At 48.4% G+C, this 26,935-nt stretch overlaps 1 protein-coding gene across 2 annotated transcripts in view; it reads left to right on the plus strand.

Moving 5' to 3' along the window:
- The first annotated feature begins 6,617 nt into the window (after window positions 1-6,617).
- The window catches only part of LOC123052732 (probable (S)-ureidoglycine aminohydrolase), a 31,356-nt gene continuing 11,038 nt past the window's right edge, over window positions 6,618-26,935 (plus strand). Inside the window, exons 1-11 of one of the 2 annotated variants that reach the window (XR_006425010.1) lie at window positions 6,618-6,957; window positions 12,187-12,274; window positions 12,357-12,433; window positions 12,867-12,906; window positions 13,051-13,117; window positions 13,971-14,056; window positions 14,366-14,447; window positions 14,781-14,837; window positions 15,269-15,307; window positions 15,516-15,586; window positions 24,807-24,967. Coding sequence is in view for 1 of the 2 variants with exons in the window: in XM_044476055.1 (XP_044331990.1) it covers window positions 6,783-6,957; window positions 12,187-12,274; window positions 12,357-12,433; window positions 12,867-12,906; window positions 13,051-13,117; window positions 13,971-14,056; window positions 14,366-14,447; window positions 14,781-14,837; window positions 15,269-15,307; window positions 15,516-15,586 (782 nt within the window). In the remaining variant the exon portion in view is untranslated. The remainder of the gene's footprint in view (window positions 6,958-12,186; window positions 12,275-12,356; window positions 12,434-12,866; window positions 12,907-13,050; window positions 13,118-13,970; window positions 14,057-14,365; window positions 14,448-14,780; window positions 14,838-15,268; window positions 15,308-15,515; window positions 15,587-24,806; window positions 24,968-26,935) is intronic. The other variant, XM_044476055.1, reaches the window with a different exon arrangement.

Here is a 26,935-nt window from a genome sequence, read left to right on the forward strand (position 1 = left end):
CGAGAGGAAGACGTCCACTGCGTTGTCGCTGATGTCATCCGGGGCCAAACTGACTTTGGTCAATTCTGTTGCGACTTCGATGTTGATATATGCAATGTGCACAATCAAATTGCACCCAAAAGTGATCGAGCATCTGGACAAACTGCGCAGATATTGCCTCTGGGCAAAAAATTCCGACGATGGGGTCAAGAACAACTCCCTTGCGGCCCGGGAACTTGTCTGCCGCCCAAAACGCTGCGGAGGCCTTGGTGTTATTGATATCAAAACACAGAATGTTGCCCTTCTCCTGAAACATCTATTCAAATTCTATAATCATGAAGATGTCCCCTGGGTGGAGCTGGTTTGGGACGCTTACTACAGAAACAAAATACCGCATGCAACTAATGCAGTGGGCTCTTTCTGGTGGAAGGATGTGATGCAACTCAGTGGGGTCTTCCGGGGGATCACCAAAGTCACCCCGGGGGATGGCTCTAGCTCTTTATTTTGGAAAGATGTTTGGTTTGATAGTAGTCATGATTCCCCACTCATGGACATGTACCCACGGGCTTTCTCATTTTGCTTGAATGAAGATGACTCCATTGCTAAGGTTCTTACTGCAACTGACCCAGCCATGATCTTTAGTTTACCTCCCTCGATCCAGGCGAGAGAGGAAATCAAAGAGATCCAGCAGGGGTCGACGCAAATTCGTGTGGCCAACGACCGTTGTGACATTTGGGAATGCACGCTCGGGCGTTTCTCGTCCAAGAAATTCTATAATCACTGCTACAAGCAGGTTGTGGCAGATGAGGCGTTCGGTTGGCTCTGGAAAGCCAAGAGCCCGATCAAATTCAAGATGTTCGGGTGGCTACTCCTAGTTGATCGTCTGAATACCAGGAATATGCTCAAACGCAGACATTTTGCTGTCGCGGGGGACAACTACGCATGCATGTTCTGTCAAAACCCTCCCGAGGAAACTGTGGAACATCTGTTCTTCAATTGCCCCTTTAGTTAGCACTGCTGGAGTAAAGTTGGATTGGCGTGGCCGATAGGTGCCAACAGATTGGCTTTGCTGCGTGGGGGTAGGGATAACTGGAGGCAACCTCTTTTCATGGATATATTTCGTTTGGCTGCTTGGAGTCTATGGATGGAGAGAAACAACCAACACTTCAGAGGGATTCAGCATTCCTTCGGAGCATGGCTGGCTAGATTCAAGCATCTCTTGGAGTTGCTAACACATAACTGCAGAGAGGAACTTCGCCCCTTCCTGTCTAGTTACATTGTAAATTTGGGTCACTAGGGTTGTAGCTAGCTTGCACGGCCGGGGGGCCACAAAAACCCTTTGTAACGCATATGTAACTGTTCCTTTGTGAGTAATACAAAGTCAGTGGGAGCCTCTCCCACTGTCGTTCACCTTTCAAAAAAAAAGAAAACAGGCTAAGTGGTCCACAGGTGGTGGTGGTGGTGGGTTGTTGTTGTTGTTGTTGTTGTTCCCCTGGTTCTGAACTAGCACTTGCATCAGGGCATTCTGCTGCTGAATCAACTGAGTGATCTCCGGTGGGAAAACAAATCCGGTGTCGCATCTCGGAGGCATCTGATGGTTTTTTTTAGAAAAGATGAGAAAATAGAATAGAATGAGGTCTAGAGGGAAAACACTACCCATATGCACATGTGACAAACACAATCATATCACTCCAATCAATTCAAACAAGGCATACAATCGATCTAACTATCGTTACAAAGTGCTTGGACTATACTATATACATGGTGGAATACTACTACTAATTTGGTGGTCTACTAGAAAAATTGCTCAGTCGAAGACTCCATGATATCTGCTCCGGCTTCATCCTCCCAATCATCCTCACTGGGGTCCGAGTCGGTGTCGTCGATGATGATGTAGTTCTCCGGGCAAGTAGAATCGTCATCTTCTCCTCCTGGTGCTGGGTCTCCCATGAATACTCCTAGCTTCTGTGTCAGGTCGCTGTTCTTCCTCACTAGTCCGACGATTTCCTCCATATAATCCTCGCGTGTAGCCTTAAGTTCTTCTTCCAGTTCCATGATCCTAGTCTTTGCCTTCTTCAGATCTATCATGTCTGCACACATCTGGTTTTCCTGGCGACGAATGTGCTGGTTTAACTCCTGAATGAAAGCTGCAATAGATCTATCCTTCCTGGTGTTGATCATCTCCCATTGCTCGTCTCGGTGCCCACAAATCTGGTAGATAGTATCCTTGAGATCATTGTGGTACACTTCTCCAATGCGTCCCATGGTAATGTGAGCTGCCATACTCTTTCCTAGACTCCAGGTTGGTGCATCAAAGGAAAACTCTATGGGTTCAGTGACTAGCGTGAACGTCCTTCCTGGAACTTGAACTTGAATCATCCAGCGCTCCTCTTCTGGTAGTGTGGCGTTGTAGGTCCCGGTGAAGCTTGGTATTCCGATGTTCATGTACCTAGTAACTACCTTCAAGTGTCGTCCAAAAGGTGTATCCTCATCCGGTTGCGCGAACTTGTTCCTTGCATCCGCCATCCTAAAAGAGTGGAAGAAAGGAGAGGAGTCAGAAATGAGAAGAGAGTAGTGATCTAGGGCTTTAGCTTAGTGTCGTGTCCTACAGTCAGCGTGTGCTCTGATACCATCTTTGTAGCGACCAGACCTCAAACAGTCTAGTCTCTATGCATCAGTGTCATCCCTGGATCGGTAATGCTAACACGCACAGTACTTGAAGGATTTATAACAGAGTAGCAATCACACACTTATTACATTGAATAGTCTCAAGAGAGAACTTATTACAATAAATATGGCTTACGACCATCTAAATACGATAACAGTGGAAGGCTTGGAAGATAAAGTGAGTCCATCAACTCCAACGGCATCACTGAGTATAAGACCACGACCTATGGCTCCTTACTCGTCGTCTGAAAAGTCTGCAACATGATACGTTGCAGCCCGAAAACGGGTCAGCACATGGAATATGCTGGCAATGTAACACATAGAGAGTAATGAACAGAATAATGCTATCACTACATGCATATTTGGCTGGTGGAAAGCTCTATGGTTACAGTTTTGCGAAAAGCCAATTTTTCCCTTCTGCAAAGGAATATATTTTTATTTAACTACAAAGTTGGTTAAAAATATTGAGAAGGTAAACCCCCTCTCAATCCCAATTAAAAGTAATCATTAACAACCCAACAAAATTAGTTAAGTATAAGATGATGAGATTCACATGATAATCCAAGAACTAGATACTCAAGATGTCCATAACCGGGGACACGTCTAACCATGATTAGATTGTACACTCTGCAGAGGTTTGTGCACTTTTCCCCACAAGACTCGATCTCCTACGTTGGATTTCTCGCACTACATGGTGTTTGAGAAACGGATGACCGAGACACAGTCTTTCAGAAGCGTTAGCACCTTACGATGGGTAGACAGTTACACCTACTTTCCCCTACATCTGCTAGTCTACCACTGTAAGAGTTCACACGACTTAATCAACTATGCTAGAGCCCATAATAGCATATGGCTGCACACGGAAGTTTCTAAGAATAATCTCATGATCCCTTTGAGCCTGGGTGGCGGTCCATAAAAAAAGAGGCAATCACTGGAATACCCAGGTGCCTCAATCCACCCAGATGTGTGTTTAAGTTGTCACCTTAAGTAAACCATTAATTAACAATCTCACATCTGTCATGGATACACTCACCCAATCCACGTCTACTAGCATAGCATAGCAATAAGCAAACGTAGAAGTAACTCCCAAAGGTTGATAATAAAACAGGTAATAGGTACTACCTCATCTACTTCCCGATACCCACAATTTAATTAGATCCTAATCATGCACTTGTTTGAGGATTGATCTAATGCAATAAAACTGGGTATGAAAAGAGGTATGATCAAAGTGTTACTTGCCTTGCTGATGATCCGTGAAACCTAGAGATTCGAAGTAGGACGCTGCGCACTCCGGGTACTCTATCGCAAACAAACAAGCATACAATAAGCACTCATCTAATGCATAGGTAAAACTCAAATAAAAGATCTAACCAGAAAGTTCAACTTAAGAACTCCGGTTTGCAAAAAGAATCAAATCAAACGAAGCAACGAAAGTCAAACGGCGAAAGAAACAATCTTCGTTTACTAATCTGGGCCTAAGTCAAAGTTTACAGTAGCAAAAACTTGTTTGAGTTGGTTAAACGAAAAGAGGGTTTCGAGACGAAACTCTAGGCGCTTGAATCGCCTGATTCCGATAAACGAGCGAAAAGTTATACTAGAACGAAAAACAGATCGGAAATCGTGATCAGAAATAATCGCAGAAAAGAAAACGGATGAACAACCTAACGAATGAACGTTCGCTGTCTGCGGAAAAAAACGAAAACCGTTCGTTAAAACGAACAAATGAACGAGTGTTCGCTAAATAAACTAGACCAAAAAAAAACAGATCTAGGGTTTAAAAAAAACGAACGAAAAACCGGACGGAAAACCGAACGGTTTTCTCGAGGAAAACCGCCGGCGGCGGGGCGGTGGTCAACCTCGGCGGGGCGACGGGCGGCTCCGGTGGGGCGGCGGGGCTCCGGCGTCGGGCGTCGGGCGGCGGCGGATCGGGCTAGGGTTAGGGTTTTCGGCGGCGGGGGCGACTTGGGCTGAGGGGCCTCGGGGGCGCGCCTTATAAAGGCCTGGCCGGGCGGAGTCCTGGCCGAATACGGCCCAAGGTCGGTTCGCGTTTTTTTAAATAATTTCGCGTAGAAAAACAAATAAAAGAAATACTAAACGGACTCCAAAAATCCCAAAATAAATTTTTCCCGACTTCTAAAATCAAGTCGGACAAGATGAACATTTATTTGGGGCCTAAATGCAATTTTGAAAAACGCGTATTTTTCCGAATTCAAATAATAATCAAATGAAATCCAAATAAAATCAAATATTTGTTTTTAATATTTTCCTCCAATATTTCATTATTTGTGGAGAAGTCATTTTATCCCCTCTCATATATTTTGATATGAAATATTTTCCGAGAGAAAATTAATTAAAACAAATGATTCTATTTTCAAAATTTGAGAAAACCCTAAATATGAAAATAACGAAATCCCCAACTCTCTCTGTGGGTCCTCGAGTTGCGTAGAATTTCTAGGATCGCAAAACAAAATGCAATACAATATGTTATGCATGATGATCTAATGTATAACATTCCAAATTAAAAATTTGGGATGCTACAGTTCACTTGTGGGCTCAGTGGTGTCGGACATCCAACATGGCGCGTCGAGCATCTGTTCGGTGCTGTTCAAGCATATTCGTCGGCAGTCTAATGTTCTAGCTCATGATTTAGCTAAGTCTTGTGTGAACTATGAGAGTGAATTGCAGAAAACATCGATATTGAAGGCTAGGTTTGCAGGAATCACAATTCTACAGTTTTGTGCCAAAAACCACTAATTCGGAGGCTATTTTTTTGCAAAAAACACTAGTCACCAGCTTAGGACGTTTTGAGCATAATTATGACAGGAGGGTCCTGCTGGATAGGGTGACGTGGCACAATATAACAGATCACAAATAGAAAAAATAGCATGGACTAAACTGTAAAAGGACTGAAGAGGATAAGGTTCGTGCAGTAAACAAAAAATCTGGCATCGTCTTCCTGCTGCCCAGCCGCCGAGCTCGGCCCCGGTGTGCACATCCGGTCTGCTCCCGGCGTCCAGCCGCGCCTCTGACGTCCACCGGTGAGTACCTGGACCCGTCGCTGCCTCCAAGTCCTTCGTCGCGGACCCGTTGCTGCGCGCCGCCGCCGCCCCGCAGGTTCCGCGGTGGCTGCGTGTCGACCACGGAGTTCAACGTCTCCACGCAGAAAAGCTCGTCGGCGCCAAGTTCTTTGCAAGGAGCTCATTTCCTCCTCCTCCCCTCGGCGCCGGCCTCCCAATCCCCACTCCTTGGCCCGCGTTGGCGTGGTGACTGGTGAGGGAGGGTGCCTCACCACGACCGGAGCTCAAGCCGCCGCCGCCCTTGCTTCTTACCTGCATCGGCGCCGGCTAGGTGACGGGGAGGCACACCGGATGGACGCGAGTAGCTATGCCCGCCGCACGGGCGCGAGCAGCAGTGGCGTCGACCACGCTCACCGTCCATCCCGGCCTCACGCCACGTTTCCCCCGGCTCTCAATGGTGGCAGCCCGGAGAGGAAGTGGCCAGGGGCGTCCACCGCCGGACCAGTGGGAGACGTTGGTCACGGAGGACCTGATTGCTTTTTTTTTCAAGGGTCCTTTTGCAAATCACGAATCTATCAGGGTGTAATTAGCTTTTTTTCTTTGCCACATCGCCCTGTCGAGTGGGACCCCCTGTCATAATCGTGCTTAAAACCTCCTAAGCCGACTACTAGTGTTTTCTGCCAAAAATTAGCCTCAGAATTAGAGGTTTTCGGCACAAAACTGTAGAATTGTGATTTCTGCAAACCTAGCATTCAATGTCGATGTTTTCTGCAATTCACTCGAACTATGATGGTCTTTGTGTTTTTCATTCTACTTCGCTTTGTATCCGGAGGACTCTATGTAACTATGTTGCTCGATTAATAAAGAGCCGACCTTCTCAAAAAAAAAAGGCCTCTTGGAAACCGAGTCATCATAGTGGGCTCTACGAAGTAGCCGCCACCCACCCACTTGTGCGCTCCGGCATTTCTCGAAAAATAAAAATAAAAAAATAAATTTGTGCGCTCCGGCTCTTCTCGCGACGGGCCTTCTCCTCCTTCGCCGTCTTCCAACCAACTCCTCCACCCCTGTCCCAATCCCAAAACCTCGCGGGCTCATTGCAGCACACCTGCGCTGCGCGAGATGTTCCCCGCAGGCGACCACCTCCTCCTTTTCGCGCTCGCTTCCCTCGGGGGCGCAGCGGCGGCCGGCGCCGGCGAGGGGTTCTGCTCGGCGGAACCGTCAAACGATTGTTCTCAGTCGCCGCCGCTCTACTCGAAGGTCACCAGTCCCACTCTCGCACCCGTGCATTTGCAAGGTACTGTACATCTACACGACCACACTCGGGCGCGCCGTGTCGCCCCCTACTCAGATTTTCCGATTTTAGGATGCCCGTGGCCATAGAAAATGTTGTTGTTGTTTTTTATATGATGATCACTCATGCAGTCATGTATCAATTCGCTCAATAAAGTAGTCATGTGTCACAATAAGCACCAACACCATCATACATAGCATGACAAAACCAAAGTCTTACATTATGGGACCGAGGGAATACATTCTATGCCCTAATTTAACTGATGGAGCGATAGTGATGGTCCACACAAATAGCGAGCTCTTGGAAAATGGATGCATGCTACTAAATATACAGCCAAGGAAATTAGAAGGATGTTTTGATTATTAGTCATATCAGTGATTGTATGTTGTCCCCGTGGTGCAGTAGGGGCCACTCCTTTTCCACATTTTTAGATCATACAAGCTCTTCCACTGGATGCGGGATTGCAATTTAGTGGTGGTTTTATGACTTGGTAGCACTGTGGAGGTGATGGTGTTAGATCAAATGGCAGGTGCAATAGTGTCATGGGCGCATATGTGAGGAAAACCAGATTCAAATATCTTGTTCCATTGTTCTTCTTAGAGCATCTCCAACATAAAACAACTGCCATTTGGGTCACTTTGGGCCAAAAAAACAGATGATGCCCTACACCTATATGTGCCCCAAAATTTTAACATCAGGCCCAAAATTTTGCTACAAGTGTTGCATATTTGGAAAACCTCCAGCAGCTGCCACAAAAATGAAAACGCTGCTGCACGAACCCAACCGCCCCCGCTGAAACTAACCCCGGCAGCTACCTTGTCGCTGTCCCCGATTTTGGCGGCCCTACGCCATCGCCCCTGATTTTAGGATGCCCGTGGCCATAGGATTTTTTTTATATGATGATCACTCATGCAGTCATGTATCAATTCGCTCAATAAAGTAGTCATGTGTCACAATAAGCACCAACGCCATCATACATGGCATGACAAAACCAAACGTCTTACATTATGGGACGGAGGGAATACATTCTACGCCCTAATTTAACTGATGGAGCGATAGTGATGGTCCACTCTCGGTGAACCAGAGTGCTTTCATCGCCGGGAGGAGTGTGCACGACAACTTCCTCCTCGTGCAGCAAACTGCCTACCTCCTGCACAACATCAAGGCGCCGCGTATCCTTTTGAAGCTTGATATCGCCAAGGCCTTCGACACAGTGTCCTGGCCCTTCCTCCTGCAAACGCTCCTGGACCTCGGATTTGGTTGGAGGTGGTGTGAATGGATCTCCATCTTGATTTCCACGGCCTCCTCGAGGGTGTTGATCAACGGCAATCAGCCCCCCCCCCCCCCCCCCCCCGTGGACCACGCACATGGGCTCCGCCAGGGAGACCTGATATCTCCGATGCTCTTCGCCATGGTCATCGACTCCCTCAACTCCCTCCTTCAGCACGCTGTGGCCTCCGGCATGCTCCAACGCCTAACCACTAGGTATGCCCCGTCGAGTATATCCCTCTTCGCGGACGATGTGGTGATCTTCTACCACCCGGACCCGCCAGAGCTCGCCACGATTCGTGAGCTGCTCCGCGTCTTTGGCGACGCCTCCGGCCTACGCACCAACTTTCTCAAGTGCTCGACCACACCTATCCGATGTGATCCCGAGGTCTCCGACAGCATTGCCTCAACACTCTCGTGCACGGTGTCCACCTTCCCCCTCCAGTACCTCGGTCTGCCGCTCTCCATCCGCAAGACCCACGCCACGGCCCTCCCCCCTCTGGTTGACAAGATGGTCAAGCGGCTGGCAACTTGGAAGGCCACCCTGCTTTCGCGCGCCGAGCGCCTCGCCCTGGTACGGCATGTGCTCACGGCCATGCCCGTGCACATTCTCCTCGCCATGCCCCTCAACCCGTCAATTCTCAAGAAGATCACCGGGATCGTGCGCGACTTCCTCTGGCACGGCCGCAAAGACGCCAAGCCAGGCTGCTGCCTTGTGAGTTGGCCGAAGATCTGTCGACCCCTGTCGCTCGATGGGCTCGCCATCCGCGACCTGCACCGTTCGAGCATCGCTCTTCGTGCGCGCTGGCTTGGGCTGCAAGTGACTGACCCGGAGCTACCCTGGAGCCACCTGCACCTTCCCATCGATGAGGAAGTGAACCAATTCTTCCGGGCCTCCATGACCTGGCGCATTGGGGACGGTAGGACTTGCCGCTTTTGGTGCGACCATTGGCTGGATGGCCAATCCATAGTTGAGATTGCACCGGCCATCATTGCGCTTGTTCCTCGGCGTAGGCGGCGCCAGCGTCTGGTCTGCGACGGGCTACATCAGCAATCCTGGATCCGCGGCATCCATGGCTTCCCCGGACCGGCGGCTACGATAGACTACTTTCGCCTGTGGCAGCGCATCCAGCTTATTCAGCTGTCGGCGGGCCCTGACACGGTCACCTGGAAATGGACGGCCAGTGGATCCTACATGGCTACCTCGGCCTACAACGCCCTCTTCTCCGGCTCCACCATTGCGCCCTTCTGGCGCCTCGTCTGGAAAACTTGGGTGCCCAGGAATGCCAAGTTTTTCCTCTGGTTGGCTACCCTTGACCGCTGTTGGATGGCCGAGCGTCGAGCACGCCATGGCTTGCCTCACGACCCCGCATGCTTGCTATGCGGCCAGGAGCTCGAGACTATTGACCACCTGCTTGTCCGGTACGTTTTCTCCCGGATCACGTGGCATGAGGTCCTCTCATGGTGTCGACTGCCAATCTCCCTGCCCAGCGACACCGCACGATTCTTCTAGTGGTGGGAGGCCACGGTCGGCACTTGCCCGGCCGGTTTGCGGAAAGGTTTCAACTCCCTTGTCGTGCTCGTTGCCTGGGAAACCTGGAAACATCGCAACGCCGCTGTCTTTGATGGGCAGCGGCCGTCTAACGCGGTGCTATTGCGGGTGGTCAAGGACGAGGCGAAGCTTTGGGCCTGTGAGGGCGCCAACGGTCTACAGATTGTTATCCCTGTAACCTGATCGATTGTGATAGTCGAGGCTGAGCACCCTCCATCATGCTCATCTCGCACTCCTCGAGCCGCCAGCTTGTGTACAGCTCGATGAGTTGCTCCCCACCCTTTTTTGTTGTACGCGCTTGTCACTCTTCTACCCTATCAATGCAATGATACGCAACAATGCGTATTCCCGGAAAAAAAGATAGTGATGGTCCACACAAATAGCGAGCTCTTGGAAAACAGATGCATCCTAACTATAATACTACTAAGTATACAACCAAGGAAATTAGAAGGATATTTTGATTATTAGTCATATCAATGATTGTATGTTGTCCCTGTGGTGCAATAGGGGCCACTCCTTTTCCACATTTTTAGATCATACAACCTCTTCCACTGGATGCGGGATTGCAATTTAGTGGTGGTTTTATGACTTGGTAGCACTGTGGAGGTGATGATGTTAGATCAAATGGTAGGTGCAATAGTGTCATGGGTGCATATGTGAGGAAAACCAGGTTCGAATATCTTGTTCCATTGTTCTTCTTAGAGCATCTCCAACATATGATGTAAAATAACCGTCGTGCCCAAACAACTGCCATTTGGGTCACTTTGGGTCAACAAAAAAAACCCGTCTCCAACAGATGATGCCCTATACCTATATGTGCCCCACATTTTTAACATCAGGCCCAAAATTTTGTTACAAGTGTTGCATATTTGGAACACCTCTAGCGGCCGCCACAAAAATGAAAATACTGCCACACGAACCCAACCGCCCCCGCTGAAACTAATCCCGGCAGCTACCTTGTCGTCGTCCCCGATTTCGGCCGCCCTACGCCATCGCCGCCACCCCGCCGGCCAATCCCGCCGACGAATCCAGCCGTCATCTAGTTGCAGCCAGCCCGAGCCTCCGCAACAGCCGCCGCCGTCGCTGCCCGAATCCGGCCACCCCCGTCTTCCCTGCCGCCGGATACGTCCTCCCCGCTGCCGAGCTCCTCCGCCATCACCGTGGGAGATTTCCCAGCCGCCACTGCTTCCGCGCCTGCCAGCCGCGAGCTCCACACCGTACCATGGCGTGTGGCGTTGGCCGTCGTGCCACTTCGCGGTGGAGATCTGCAACCCCGATATGGGGGAGATGAAGTGGCTCGGCACCTTTGATACCGCGGAGCTGGTGGCGAGCACGTATGACGTGAGAACGCTCCGGTACTTCCGGCACTGGCGGTGCTCAATTTCGCCGAGGAGGCCGAGTATGTGGATTTCATCGGCCTTCCCATAAGGAAGAGAAGCCACAACGCCAAGGCCGACGATGCACTCTATATAGCGAAGCTCATTGACGCCAATCTGGAGCTCCTTGCGCTAGACATTGCATACTCCGAGGAGGAGGCGCAGCACAAGAAATTGCATAAGGAGGAGGAGAATCGCAAGATCGAAGCCAAGGTCGATGAGTTGTTCGACCAGCTCGAGATGGAGCTCTTCGAGGAGGAGGAGGAGGAGGTGAAGCCGTCGGGTAGGTCTACGACCAATTAATACGAGGCCGGCCCCTCCGGCACCGGGGTGATGGACATCTCCTCTGATAAGGACTTCGACGACTACTGCCAGCATCACGCTACGCCGTATAGTTAGGTCTATCACAATGTACTGCTAGGGATCTATGAGAGTGGTAGTGTTTAAGTTTGTCGTTTCATGTTTAATGTGCAACATTTCGTATTATAGTTCGAGCAATGAATTTATGTGCTTTTAGTTCATTTTTCAAATTTTAGGGCATCTAGAAAAGAAAAAAACTTTTCTGGTGGCCTAAAACCTTCTCTCTCCTCACCTAAAATCGTTTTTAGGGCACCAAATTTTTAGTAATCTGTTGGAGATGCTCTTAATGGGTTTTTTCTTTGATGAGACTTGAGACCTTGAGTAATTGAGCTGTGCACTAAGTACTGCTTGATTGTTCATGCAGACTGTGTCTCATATTCCACTCTTATGGGACTAGAACTAGAATGATACCATCTGCAATCTCTCCAGTTCATCTTGTTTACTTTAATTGTATTAGATTGTCTTCCAGCTATGAATTTTAGATTGTCCTGTCACACCCTTGCTAAGAATCCTATATATTCATTCCAGTTATTGCTTCTGTCTATATGCATAGGCTTAAAGCCTCGAGAGTTTCGTCATCATTTACTATTAAGCTATGGTTTTATTTTCTTGAAGATGGATGCTCTTATACATTGTCCAGTTAATGCTAATTTTGTTCATTTTGTGGATCTCCAGATTTACCTGGCTTCACACGTAGTGTGTACAAAAAGGATCATGCTTTAATAACACCAGAAAGCCATGTATTCAGTCCTTTGCCTGATTGGTAAGGCTCTGTCTTTCCCGTGTACTCTAATTTCTATGCAAATTATGTGGCTATATTAACACCAACCGTTTATTCTCTCTAGGACCAACACGTTAGGAGCATATTTGATTAGCCCAGCTCTTGGTGCACACTTCACTATGTACTTGGCAAACATGCAAGGTGTGTTGTTTATCCCATTTACTGTCATGTGGTTACAAAGAATGCTATAATCATATGTACTCCCTCCGTTCCAAAATAAGTGTCGTACGGAGGGAGTAACTGCATATATCAACTCATAAGACAACATACTAGTCAATATAGTTGCTAAACATCAAGTTGGATGACAAGATGCTTATTTACTGGATCTAGTATTTCTGTTCATGTATGGGAACAATAATGATAGCTCTAACTTTTTTATATATATTCATACATGACTTAAGCAACTTTTGTACATCTGGATATGTACTACATTCTTGGGCCAAAATTGCCAAGCTCGGTAGCGCTCAGTTTAAAGTCCTTTCTTTTCTTGTACATCATCATATGTCATATTTATTTTGCTGGAACTACGTTGTTGGCAAAAGCAGCCTATTAAGGTCTTTGTTGCATTATGCAGATGGATCAAAATCAGCCTTACCACCGAAAGATGTTGAAAGGTTCAATGCTTAACTTGCTAGTTAAACACTCAGACATAGATTAACGGAGGGATTAATTCATTTGTCAGCATCCTTCTCTTTGTCTGACTTGGAATTATCATCACCTCCTTAATGAGATTTCCAGCGCTCCCATTTTATTTCCAGGCTTATCTTTGTAGTTCAAGGCAGCATTGCATTGTCTGTGGAGAGCGGAACAACCCACTCCCTGTTGGTAAGATTACATGAATGCATGCTTTTTGTGAATTTTTTATCAAATTAATTGTGTATTTAACAAAGAATTGGGGTACTTTAAATATCACTGATTCCATAACAACCTGCGGGGTTCATATGGAATTGTTTTTGGTTCAGTTATGCATTTCTTCGCACATCAGTTAGTTTCAAGGCAGACTCATACCCAGCTCATTGATATTCTTTCTATTTGTTACTAAGAATTATATTTGACCTTATCATCATATATACCATCATAGCAGATTGTGATCTTGTAATACAGTGTCTCAGTGGTGATCATGTATCTTGGTCTATCTAGTCTTGGTTTGTTGTTATATTGTCATAGCATGTTTTAACTTGTAAAAATGTGAAATAAAGACTACAAAAGGTTGAAATCCGATGCTGATATAGTGATATTACATCAAAGTTTGTGAAAGATAATAACAGTCAAATTTATAAAACAGGAACTGTGTATGGTATTATTAAATTTTCAGATTCAACATTGTTTTCATTATTTGGCATGGCTAGATGAATGAAACTGCCACTTATCAGTTATGATTCTTTGGCAGTAAACAATAGGAAAAGTCCATTTGGCTCTTTCATTTTCCCCTCCTCATACTCACTGGGGCAAAATGGTCTTTGCAAAAACCCACTAAGGTTTTTCTCATGCAATGTTGTCAACTACAGACTGTGGTTCTTGGGAACTATCCAATGGCATATAAGTTCTCCTGAAGCAACGTAGTTCATCCCACAATCATGATTTTTTCCCCCGACTGTTGCCTCTTTTGAACAACCTTTAAGAAGTAAAGCTTGACCAGGATGGTTTGATTTGATAAATGACTTGATGATGGTTGCAGGTAGACTCTTATGCTTATCTTCCTGCAAACATGAAGCACTCTGTGATATCAGACAAACCAAGCACTCTTGTAATCTTTGAGAGGAGGTACCCACTGTTTTGCAAATTTGATTTTTATTTACCATTCATGTAGACCTAGCTGCATTGTTCTTGTTGAAGGTCATCTGTCAGTTAAGCATGTTCTAGTTCTCCAAGATTGAATTAAGTTCCATGACAGATATTGGCCTACATCTAGTCAATTATTATTATAACCATTGCCCCTTTTCCCCTTTTATTCTGAGCACGATTCACTTAACTCAGGTACAACTGTACAAGTGTCTTTCATCAGTGCTTTTTTTTTGCTGTTTTCTGCTAACTCAATTAATACCAAGTTCTGTTGCAATTATGTTCCTTTAGGTACACAGCCGTTGGGGATTACCATGCTGATCTAGTTGTTGGTTCAACAGATAAGCAACCCCTCCTTGAAACCCCAGGAGAGGTACAACATTTTTCTTTGCATCATCTTTCCTACAATATCTAGGATCCTATTAACTTGGATTGCCTGCCATTTATTAAGTCTTTGTTATATAGTACTACATGTATTCCAGATGAAGGAACCACTAATCAACAAACTTAATGTGTATTTCAGAATATGGATGTATATATTAACATGTGGCTTGCTTTCACTCACAAATTTGTCTTGTTTCTGATCCTCTTTGCCACATAGACTCCTTGCCAACTTTGAACGTCCATAAAACATTGTTGCTTTCTTTCCTGTTAAAATGTTCCGTCTTCTGTGCTGGCCTGAAATTCTTTGCCTCTTGTTCACCAGGTATTTGAGCTGAGGAAGCTGCTACCCACCTCTCTTCCTTATGACTTTAATATTCATGTAAGTTTGATTATCTTTTGCTGGTTAAGTTGCTTATTGTGTCATAAATTGTTCGACCCAACGTTGAGTTCCAGCCAACCAGGCATTTTATTTAAAACCATTTCTTGTCCACTTCGAGTTAATCATCAACTTCCATCACAATAAAAGGGGAGTTATTCACTGACTTTCAGCTGAACAAAGAAATATTTTGCATGTTGAAGCATTTGTTGTTGGAAAAGGTTTTGCGCCACTCTTATTAGAGGGGACCAGTAACAATCTTACAAAATATACCGTACAACTCAGAATTACATTGATGGCTTATTTTCGGGTTAGGTGTTGTGGGCCCCACAACATAACATAAAGTCTGAAGTTGTTCATTCAGATTAGAAGTGTCTGCTTCTGAATGTTGATTGAAGAACGACTTTCTTGATATGCTTCTCCCTCACTTACAGATAATGGACTTTCAGCCAGGCGAGTATCTCAATGTGAAGGTATGTACATCTTTGTGTGTATATTATGTTACTTTTAATAATTTTGATAATGCCTGTTTGATGGGGCGAACTGTGATCATATTCTGTTTTTTAATCTAAAACTTCTCACCAGAGGATATGCGATGCTATTTTCTATGCATACGTTCACAGCAGTAACACCGGTCCTATTCTGAAGCCTCAGTCTTCTTTTTCGATTTGATTCTACTAGGAGGTTCATTACAATCAACATGGGCTGCTGCTTTTAGAGGGACAAGGAATATATCGATTGGGAAATAGCTGGTAAGGATGCAGTATAAATTTTCTTGTTTGTTTTATGACTAGAGATGGAAGTTGTTTCATGAAAGAGGTCATATCTTGGTTGTGATGCACTAGAGGATGTGCGCTCCATAGTCGTTGCCGAACAGGCAATTACTCCACCTTATTGACATACAGTAACTTCTACTCCCTCCGTCCCAAAATAAGTGTCTCAACTTTGTACTAACTTTAGTATAAAGTTGTACTAAGGTTGAGACACTTATTTTGAGATGGAGGGAGTAATATGCGTGATAGGAGCTAGGGTCCTACCGGGTCTCGACCGTAGGTTGTAGGGGTGAGAGGTGGGTTGGTGAGAGGTTTGGCGCGGCCGGTGGCTCGTCGGCGCTGTGATCGCGCGGAAGGAGGCGGCGGCGGTGGTGAGAGGCGGCTAGGGTTTAGGGTTCCGGCTCCTAAGGGGAGTCGGGCAATAGTTATGACTTATTGCTTAATTCCAAAAGGTAGCCTTACATCTGTTTATATAATCCTTGCTGCTAATAAAAATAAGATAAGTTGGGCTAAGCCCCTAACTAGACGCGCCCAACGGGCCTCCTCCGGCTATAAGTGACGCCGGTCATAACATCTCTCCCCGCATGCGCAAACAGCTCGTCCTCGAGCTGGAAGTCTGGAAAGTGTTGGCGGAACTCGTCAAGCTGCTCCCAAGTGGCGTCCTCCTCCGGAAGGCCTTGCCACTAGATCAACAAGTGCCACACCCCGCGACGCTGCTGGACCTGCAACACCTTCGCCGGTCCTGGAAGAAGGCGCCCGTCGGAGGTCGGAGGAAGCACCGGCGCGGTCGCCGGCGGGTCCTCGCGGAAGGGCTTCAGCGACCCCACATGGAAGACGTCATGGATGTGGGCACCGGCCAGAAGCTGAAGGCGGTAGGGAACCTTTCCGATGCGCTCCAACACGTAAAATGGCCCGGCATAGCGAGGACCCAGCTTGCGCTTTGTGCGCGGGTCGAGGGACCGCGTGGAGCGGTGAAGGAGGCGCAGCCACACCCAGTCGCCCACCGCGAAATCTGCTCGCGGTGGTGGGCGTCGTAGTAGTGCTTGGACAGCTGCTGGGCCTGGAGAAGTCGTTGGCGCACCTTCGCAAGCATCTCATCCCGGCTGCGAAGAAGGTCGCCAGCCGCCTCCGTCCTCACCGTCTCGGAGTCAACCGGTAGGATGGGCAGGGGCGGTCGGCCATAGACCACCTCAAAAGGCGTGGCGCACAGGGCGGAGTGGTATGAAGTGTTGTAGCAGTACTCCGCCCATGCGAGCCAGTCCACCCAAGCACGGGGACGATCACTTGTAACACAACGCAAATACATGGCAATCACCTTGTTGACCACCTTAGATTGATCGTCCGTCTGAGGATGGAAGACCGTACTCAGGTGCAGCTTCACGCCCGCCATCCGGAAGAGATCGTGCCAGACATGCCCAGTGAACACCGGATCCCGGTCGCTGACAATCGAAGAGGGGAACCTGTGTAGGCGGACGATGCCGTCGAAGAAGGCACGCGCCACAGAGGCGGCAGTGTAGGGATGGCCGAGCGCGATGAAGTGCGCGTACTTGGAGAAGCGGTCGACCACCGTAAGGATGACAGACTTGCCGCCAACCTTGGGGAGGCCCTCGATGAAGTCCATGGAGATGTCGGCCCAAACCTGAGAGGGCACCTCCAGGGGCTGGAGCAGCCCGGCCGGTCGCAGTGTCTCCGTCTTGTTGCGCTGGCACGTCAGGAAAGACCGCACCCAATCGCGGACCAGGGCCCGGTTGCCGGGGATGTAGAAGTCGGCGCGGAGACGGTGGAGGGTCTTCTGCACGCCCTCGTGGCCGGCTGAGTGGGCCAGCAGCAGGACCTGGTGACGGAGGTCGCCGTGATCCGACACGAAAAGCCGGCGCTCGTGCAGGAGCAAGCCATCCGCCAAGCGCCATGGCTCCTCCAAGTCGCCAGCGTCGAGGCGCTGTCGAAGGAGCTGAGTGTCCGTAGCGTCCACGGTGGCCCGGCGGATGTCGTCAATGAGGGTGAAGGAGGGCCCCGAACGGATGTAGAGGGCCGCCCCCGCGGGGTCGATGGCGTCCGAGTCGGGGTCGGCATCGCGGCGGGACAGGGCATCGGCCACGGTGTTGAGGCGACCCGGGCGATACACGACAGTGAAGTCGAAGCCAAAGAGTTTGCTGATCCACTGATGCTACGGCACGGTGGAGAGCCTCTGGTCCAATAAGAACTTGAGGCTGTAATGATCCGTGCGGATACGGAGCGGCCTCCCCCAGAGATACGGCCGCCAATGGCGCACGGCCTGCACCAAGCCAATGAGCTCCGTCTCATAGGCCGCGAGCTTATGATGGCGCGCGGCCAAGGGCCTGCTGAAGAACGCAAGCGGCCCGTCACCCTGATGAAGGACGGTGCCAAACCCCATGCCCGAGGCGTCGCAGTCCACCATGAGCGGCGTGTCGAAGTCGGGCATCTGGAGGACCGGACCCGTAGTGAGAGCCCGCTTGAGGCCCTCGAACGCCTCGGTCGTCTCAGCATCCCAGGCAAAGGCATCGCGGCGCAACAGGCGCGTGAGCGGGGATGCGATGAGGCCAAACTCCCGGATGAATTTCCGGTAGTACCCTGCGAGGCCCAGGAAGCGTCGTAGTGCCCGCGGCGAGTGCGGCGTCGGCCAGGACGCGACAGCCGCCACCTTGTCGGCATCCATAGCGACACCCTCGGCCGAGATGACGTGGCCGAGGTAGGCGACCGAAGGCGTGCCGAACGAGCACTTCGAGCGCTTGAGGTGAAGATGGTGCGCTCGAAGCTCGTTGAAGACGATGGCGACGTGCTGAAGGTGCTCCGCCCACGAGGCACTGTAGATAAGAATGTCATCAAAGAAAACGAGCACAAACCGGCGCAAGTAGGGGCAGAGAACATCGTTTCATCAAGGCCTGAAAGGGCGCCGGGGCGTTGGAGAGACCAAAGGGCATCACCAAGAACTCAAAGTAGTCGTGGTGAGTCCGGAACGCCGTCTTCGCGACATCGTACGGGTGCATCCGCACCTGGTGGTAGCCTGAACGGAGGTCGAGCTTGGTGAAGAAGCGTGCCCCATGTAGCTCGTCCAGGAGCTCGTCGACGACCGAAATGGGAAATTTATCATTAAGCGTCTGGGCGTTAAGAGCACGGTAGTCGATGCAGAAACGCCACGTGCTGTCCGCCTTGCGGACGAGGAGGACCGGCGCCGAAAACGGCGAGGTAGAGATCCGGATGATGCCCAAGGTGAGCATGACCGCGCACTGCCGCTCCAGCTCGTCCTTCTGCAGCTGGGGGTAGCGGTAAGGGCGCACCGCAACAGGGGCTGTGCCCGGCAGGAGGTGAATGCGGTGGTTGTACGCCCGGGCTGGCGGAAGGCCCTGGGGCTCGTCGAAGAGGTCGCAGTGCTGCTGCAAGAGATGATCCAACAGGGGGTGCTTAGGCCCTGCAGTAGTCGCCGTCAGCTGCAGATGCGACGTTGCTGGGGAGGCGCCACCCACGCCCTCCCACCGGACGCAGTGACCCAGGCGCCAGAAGGTCTTTGTCATGGCGTCGAAGTCCCATAGGATGGGACCCAGGGTCCGCAAGAAGTTGACGCCGAGGATGAAGTCGAAGCAGCCCAAGTCGATGCCGGCGCATGTGATGGTGAAGTGCTTGTCGCCGATGGTGATGGGAACGTTCCGCGCAATCCCATGACATCTGAGGCGGCCGCCGTTAGCCACCGTGACCTGGAGCTGCTCTCCGCCCGTTGGTTGTAGCGCCAAGCGGCGCATGGTCGACTCGGGCAAGAAGTTATGCGTGGAGCCCATATCCAGGAGGGCCACGAGGCGCTCGCCGTGGATCATCACCGGCAAGAGCATCGTTTGCTCCGCTCGTATACCTGCGAGGGCATGGAGGGAGACCACGAGAGCCGTCACCGGAGCGGGCGCCGGCGCGACCTCCGCGGCAACTGGGGCGGGCAAGTCGCCGAGCCCGGTGGCGGTGGTGTCCTCCTCGATGTAGTCGGCCGCCTCCAAGTAGAAGAGCCGCGGGCAGACGTGGCCTGGCACGTAAGGCTCGTCACAATTATAGCAGAGCCCTTGGCGGCGGCGCTCGAGCTGCTCGGCCGGGGTGAGCCGGCGGAAGGGTCGCGTCGCGGCCGGAGGCGGACGCCCCGGCACAGGTGGTGTCGGGGGCGGCCTGGCGGGCGCCCCGAGATGGCGACGCCTGCTACAATGCCCGCGGGCGATGCTCGAAGGCGCGGGCATAATACAAGGCCGTCTGGAGTTCCTGAGGTCCCCGCAGCTCCACGTCCACGCGGATATGATCCGGCAGACCGCCGACGAAGAGCTTGGCCTGCTGGCGAGCCGTCATGCCGGGCGCGTGACACGCCAGTGCCTGGAAATGGTCGGCGAAGTTCTGCACCGTGGAGGTGAAAGGTAGGCGACCCAGCTCCGCCAGCCGGCTCCCGCGTATCGGCGCCCGTAGCGAAGGAGGCAGAGCTCGCGAGAACGCTCCCATGGAGGCATGCTGCCCTCGTCCTGCTCGAGAGCGTAATACCAAGTCTGTGCGGCGCCTCGGAGGTGATATGAAGCGAGCCAGGTGCGGTCTGACGCGTGCGTGCGTTGCCCCCGGAAGAACTAGTCACACTGATTAAGCCAGCTTAGGGTGTCCTCGGTGCCGTCGTAGGTGGTGAAGTCAAGCTTGGCGAAGCGCGGCGTTGTGTGATTATGGCCGCCGTGGGGGTACGTCTCGTCGGCGCGGAGCAGCGAGGGGGGCGGCGCCGGGTCGGTGGTCATGGGGGGCCCCCGTGGAATGGCGGCCCGTCGAAGTACTGCAGGGTTGGCGCCGACGGCGACTATACGTGCGGCGGCCCTGAGGCCATTGTGTAGACCGGCTACGACGACCCGGCAAACCAGGCCGGTAACGGTGACGACGAGGGCGGGAACCTGACCTGGTGGATCGGGACCCCCGCCGGCGTGGTAAGGGCCGGCCCGGAGCTGACAGGTGGTGGCGGCGGTAGCTGCAGCGGCTGCTGCAACGGCCCGACGGGCGCGGCGGTGAAAGTGCGTTATATCGACTGGAGGGGGGGGGGGGTGAATAAGCGATTTTAGAATTTCGTCAGAATTTTGTCACTGAGGAAATTCAGGGTGAGGAATGTCCTAAGCAACGAACTACTAGCAGCGGAATAAGTACTTAGATGCATGCATAACAGAACAGTAGCACAGTCATCATGATGAAATGAAACATACACAGAGCACAAGTAGCGTGTAAACAGGATAGCAGGCCGAAGACAAAGTGACTGAAGAATTGGGATCGAGGAAATTGAGAAAGTCTTTAGTCAAAGTCTTCAAACAGTAACGATTAATTTCATCAACACATGAATAAGAAAATGAAAGGGTTGAGAAAATAGAACCAGTAGCTTGATGAAGATGATGATTTGATAGACCAGTTTCAACAGCCGTGACAGTTGTATGTCTGGTTGGAGCGGCTAGGTATTTAAACCTGAGGACACACAGTCCTCACCGTATTCTCCTTGAGCTAAAGTCACACAGACCTCGCTTTATCACTCGTGGTAAGTCTTCAGGTGACTTCCAAACCTTCACAGAATCAGTCACTCGGCGATCCGCAATTTTCTCTTGGATGCTCTAGACCATGACACCTAACCATCTGGAGGATGCACAGTTCTTAAAAGTAACAAGCTTCCGCTCCACATAAGAACAATCTCTTCGGTGATGCTCAATCACTTTGGGTTTGTAGGTGTTTGGGTTTGGGTTTTTCTTCACAGATGATTTTCGCTCAAAGTCCTCGGAGGATGGGATGCTCTCAATGACAAGTGTCAGTTTCTTTCGGAGCAGCCAACCCACTAGTGGTTGTAGGGGGCAGCTATTTATAGCCCAGGGAGCAGCCCGACATGATAAGACATAAATGCTCTTTAATGATATGACCGTTAGGTGGGTAGGATATTTTGGGATAGCTGACGCATAGCACAGCAACGGTCGGAAATTTGAGCTTTCAAATTCCTCAGGGCTATTATGTTCCTCACTTGTAGGCAATCCGCACTGGCGAAATCCTAACTCCTCAGTCAGGACAAATTCCTTAGAGATCAGAAAATCTTCGTCTCTGTCACGGAAGAAATTGACTGAACTGTATGAGATATCCAATAGCTCACTCGAAAGAATTGGGTAGGTGTAGGATTTGAGATGAGCATCACTTGGAAACTTTTCCTTAGTTTTACCTACAGTACGGTGTTTTCTATGACTCGAGAAAGAAAAAATGAAACTACAAAAACAAAAGTCTTCACACTTCATAATCCTCACATCAGTATCGAAGTCTTTAAGGTCACACCAATTTCCTCACTTTCAAAGTCTTCAAGAAAACCAAAGTCTTCAACAGAAGACATTCATTTTTAGGGCTCGACTTTCATCGTAAATATCAAACTCCTCATAGACTTATAGAACCTGTGTACACTCACAAACACATTAGTCCCTTAACCTATAAGTCTCCAATACACGAAAATCACTAAGGGGCACTAGATGCACTTACAATCTCCCCTTTTTGGTGATTGATGACAAATAGGTTAAATTTTCAACGGGATAAACATATGAAGTGTAAATACTGATATTGTGGAATTTGATTGCAAGACATAGAAGAACCCCCCCTGAAGATGTGCATATTTGAGGAATTTGCTTTGGATAGCAAATGCACATTGTAGAGTAAAATCATGGAGATCTCCCCATATATCTTGTAGTTCATACACACATTTAATATATGATTTGAAAAATTTAAAATGCATGATGAAATATGGTGTCTGACGAAATTCAGCATGCATCCATTAAGGTAATTGAGGAAAAAGCATGCAGAAAAGCAGTTCAAAAGAGTCATAGCATCATAGGACCTAAGTTTACAACTCATCAGAGCAAACACCTCAGAAGAGCAAGAGTTGTATCTTAACGAAAAAACGCCCATATATAAGAGACACGTTTGAAGACTAACTCAAATTTCTCCCCCTTTGTCATCGAATGATCAAAAGGGACGAAAAATGAGGACTAACGCTCCTGAAGAATAGCATCATGATGTCAATGGAGGAGAGCCAGCGTTGTTGGGGCGTCCGTTGATGTAGGGCCTGCTGCAGTGTCGTTCAAGTCTTCAGCTTCATCCGTCTCGCGCGATGAAGAATATGAACTGACGAAGAGCTGAGGAATTTTGACTTTCTTGAATTTATTCGAAGGTGGCCGTACCCAGTCAAAGTCCTGTTGAAATTCCATCTCCTTAAGATCTTCAGCACTATAAAGATTAGAGAAAATAGTCCAAGTGCGGTCAAAGACTTCATGCAAATAGTAGTGATTCTTATTCACAATATTTTGAGTGACTGTCATGTTCTGAAGAATTGTACCAAACTGACGCTTGAACCACTTGTGATTTCGATCAACTTTCTGATGAAGACTGAGGAGAAGTTCACGATCTGTCATTACACACGGAGCAGTGGCTTGAGGATTTTGCTTTGAAGCTTTGGCGGCAGAGTCTTGTGTTGCAGAGTCATCATTAGTAGAATAGGATGCAGCTTTGCGAAACTGTCCATTGATCCATTCAATGGACGAGTGCCTTCATCTATGACAGCAGCCTTGCCCTTCTCATCAGCTGAGGAAATAGTCCTTTTGAGGACTTCAATAGGAGGCAAATAACTGAGATGATTTTGAAAGTCAACCTTATAATGAATTGAAGACCTTGATCTGATGAATTTCATGATCCAGGGAGCATAAGGCTTCAACTCAAAAGGTGACAGAGCAGCATTGGCCAAAGTCCTCATGAAGAAATCGTGGTAGTTGATAGGAATACCATGAATAATGTTGAACAACAAATTCTTCATGATGCCAACAACTTTTTCGGTAGAGTTGTGGCCCTTGATTGGACTGAGGGTTTTGGTCAATATACGATACACTGTCCTTGGCACATAGAGCAATTTCTTCACGAGGAATGTGGTCCTTGGAGCTTGGCCAGCCTTCAAAAACTTCATAAGCACTTGCACCAAATGATTTGAAAATTCAGGTTCTTCATAGATGATCATTGCACCTTCAGTGGGAAGACTGACTGGGATGGCGTGAAGCAATTCAGAAGCCGGTGCTTTGTAATGAGTATTTTCAGACATCTAGTCGAGCACCCATAAATTCATATCTTCAACATTTTCAGTGATGTGCAGTGTGGCGTAGAATTGAAGAATGAGTTTTTCATTCCAGTCGCAGATGTCAGTACGGAGGTTTAGCAACCCAGCGTCATGAAGAACACTCAGGACAGGAGTGAAGCACAAAAGAGATTCCATATCCACATGAGGAATTTGTTGGTGCTCAAATACCTTGTCCTTATCAAATAGGAATGAAGAATAAAAATTTATCTAACTGGCCGTCCAGAAGTGCTTGCGTCAAAGTTTTGCAGTCATAGGGATTGTAATCCGTAAAGAAATGAAGCTCAGCAAAGAAATCATCAGTTTTGAATTTCTGCTTCTTGATATGAGGATTTTGTGGCTTAGGCTGAAGATTAACAGTTGAAGTCTTTACAGCCTTTTGGCGCACAATCTCTGGAGTCACAGGCTTAGGAATTTCAGCAGCAGATTCAGGAGTAACAGTCTTGGTCTTCATTTCTTTAGCATTAGTAGCTGGAACTTCTTCTGGAATAGAATGAAGAGAAGTTTGACGTCCTTCAGAGCTCGTATGAATTTCTTCAGTCTGTACAGGGGACTGAGGAGTTTGATGTAGAGGAGTGGTCAATGATGAATTGGGATGTAGCCTTTCCCAATAGTCATCATTCAAAATAGGTGTTGTAGACCCAATGTCCACATCCTCATCTTCTTCATCTATTTCTTCAACGCCAGCCTCTTCAGCTGTGAACTGAGGCATGGGCAATAATACCAGAGGAGTTGAAGGGATATCATCCACTTCAATATCTTCATCCAACTGCTCTGAAGAAGCAGCAGAAGGATTCTCTTCATCAATGTCATCAGGTATGACATATTCCTCACCAAAGAGAACAATCTCCTTTGATGACATGCTTGAGATAGGAACCGTTTCAATGGGGTTGATTATTGAGCTTGCCAAAGTCTTCACTTTCTTGGGAGCTGAAGACTCTGCAGTTTTTGATGCTTTCCTTTTCTTGATGGCTTCTTTTTCTGCAGTTTTAGTTTTCTTCACTTCTGATGCAGAAGGAAGAGTGACATTCTTTATCTGAGATGACTTTGCAGGAGGAGCAGATGAAATTGGTGCAGTTTCTTCAGGCAGAACTGATGCAGTTGCCCTGGCATGTTTAGATTCTTCAGGCGCAGCTACAGATGCTTCAGCTGGCCTGGGTTGTTCTTCAGGCGCAACATGGGAGGTTGCCCTGACAATTTCTTCAGCAGCCCTGGTACTTTCAGTTTCTTCAACAGTCTGATTTTCATCAGCTGTGCTAGCATTTTCTTCAGTAGGCTGAAGCATCAGATGCTTCAACCTGATGAATTTCTTGTTACGATGTAGCTACAACATTTGGTTTGAATCCCTTCGCCGTTCTGACGAATCTGACTTTGGCACCCAGCCAATCTGCACGATATGCGTCAAATTTATCACTTAGATCTTTGATCTCCTTTTGCAGATTCACAAGTTTTTCAGGAGACATGTTTACAACATTCTTCTTCAAAAAACGCTCCTTCTTGTACCGAGCTTTCTTCATTTGTCTGGCCTTCTCAAACTTTCATTTTTCTTCAATAATGAAGGCCGTCAACATGTGACTTTGGCTAGGAGTGAGGTCCAGTGACAGAGGCACAACACTGCCTTTGGCTCTAGCGGTCCTTTCTTGCCTATTTTTGATGATCTCAGCCAATTCTTCATCATCAGCTTCATCGTCACTTGATGGAACTTTAAAGGCAACTTGCTTCTTGTGAGGACTTGGCCATGTGCAACGACAATAGTCATCAACAATAACAAAGCCACATAGAGAAACTGTATTTGTTAGTGAGGCATAATGAGTAGGGCCAAAGAGATCCATGTGAAGCAATTCAAATGGACCAGTGGTAGTCATGATAGTCTTTGAGGAATGTTTGGACTTGGTCATCTTTCCAGCTTCACAAGCTCCACACAGTTGAACCTTGAGGAATTTGACACCCTCGATGCCAATGACGTGCTTCTTCTTCGCGAGTGTGTGTAAGTTCCTCATGCCAGCATGACCTAGTCGTCGATGCCATAACCAGCCTTCTGAAGCTTTTGCAAGTAGACAAGTGGCAGGCTGTGGTCCTGCAGAGAAATCAACAATATACAATTCTCCTCTCCTAAAGCGTTCGAAGACTTTGAAATTGTCAGATTCCATGAGCACAATGCAACGATATTTGCCAAAGACAACAACCATATCAAGATCACAAAGCATTGAGACAGACATGAGGTTGAATCCTAAGGACTCGACAAGCATGACTTTGTCCATGTGTCGATCCTTTGAGATTGCAACCCTACCTAGACCCAATACCTTGCTTTTGCCTTTGTCAGCGTAGGTGATATGCTTCAGATGCGATGGAGATAAAGCAGTGTCCATCAATAAGTTCTTGTCACCGGTCATGTGAGTTGTACATCCACTGTCGAGGACCCACTCAGTAGCTTTGGGTTGATCATCCTGCAGATGAATTAGTACATCTTAAGAACTCATATACTTCATCAGTGAAGAATATGACATCAAATTCATCAGATTAAATTTCATCAAGCAATACAACAAATATAGCAGTATGATGACATGAAAAATGAATATTCATTTCTTCATGATTAGTTTGCGTCCTTTCAAGCATATTCAGGTCTCCAGCAATTCATCAGACGTTCAAGTTCGTCTGGAGACCTGACCCTGCATAAAAGATTAGTTCTTTTTCTTCGCCACCCACATCTAGAGGGGTGGCAGAGAGTTCATCATTCTGCGAGCTCCATATGAGAAAGGTGGCATAGAAGCCAGTCCACTTCGTTTCACAGAAGAGGGGTTAGAGTAAGCCCCTTAACCATGACAGGTACGCTATTGTTTTAGTCCATCCTCCAGTCCCTGATCATCAAAAGGAGTTCTGGCTAGCCGAGGTCTGTCGCATTATCACTGGGGATCTAGAGTATGATTTGGTGGATGATTTTATTTACCCGCTGGGAATTGGATGTGTGGTTTTTGCGGATATGGAGAGTAGGGATGCTGCCATTAGAGAGGGGCCTCACGCTCTGACTGAGGATTCTACTTTCTCTTTAGTCCCTCATGACGAATGTTTCAATATGCGCATGCCTGCTTTTGAATATGAGGTTTGGGTCATGTTTCTCGCTCTCCCAATGGACTATCAGACTGAACACTATATTCATAAGGCTGTCTCTAACTTTGGAAAAC

This window comes from Triticum aestivum, chromosome 2D (assembly GCF_018294505.1).
Source record: "Triticum aestivum cultivar Chinese Spring chromosome 2D, IWGSC CS RefSeq v2.1, whole genome shotgun sequence".
Lineage (NCBI taxonomy): Eukaryota > Viridiplantae > Streptophyta > Magnoliopsida > Poales > Poaceae > Triticum > Triticum aestivum.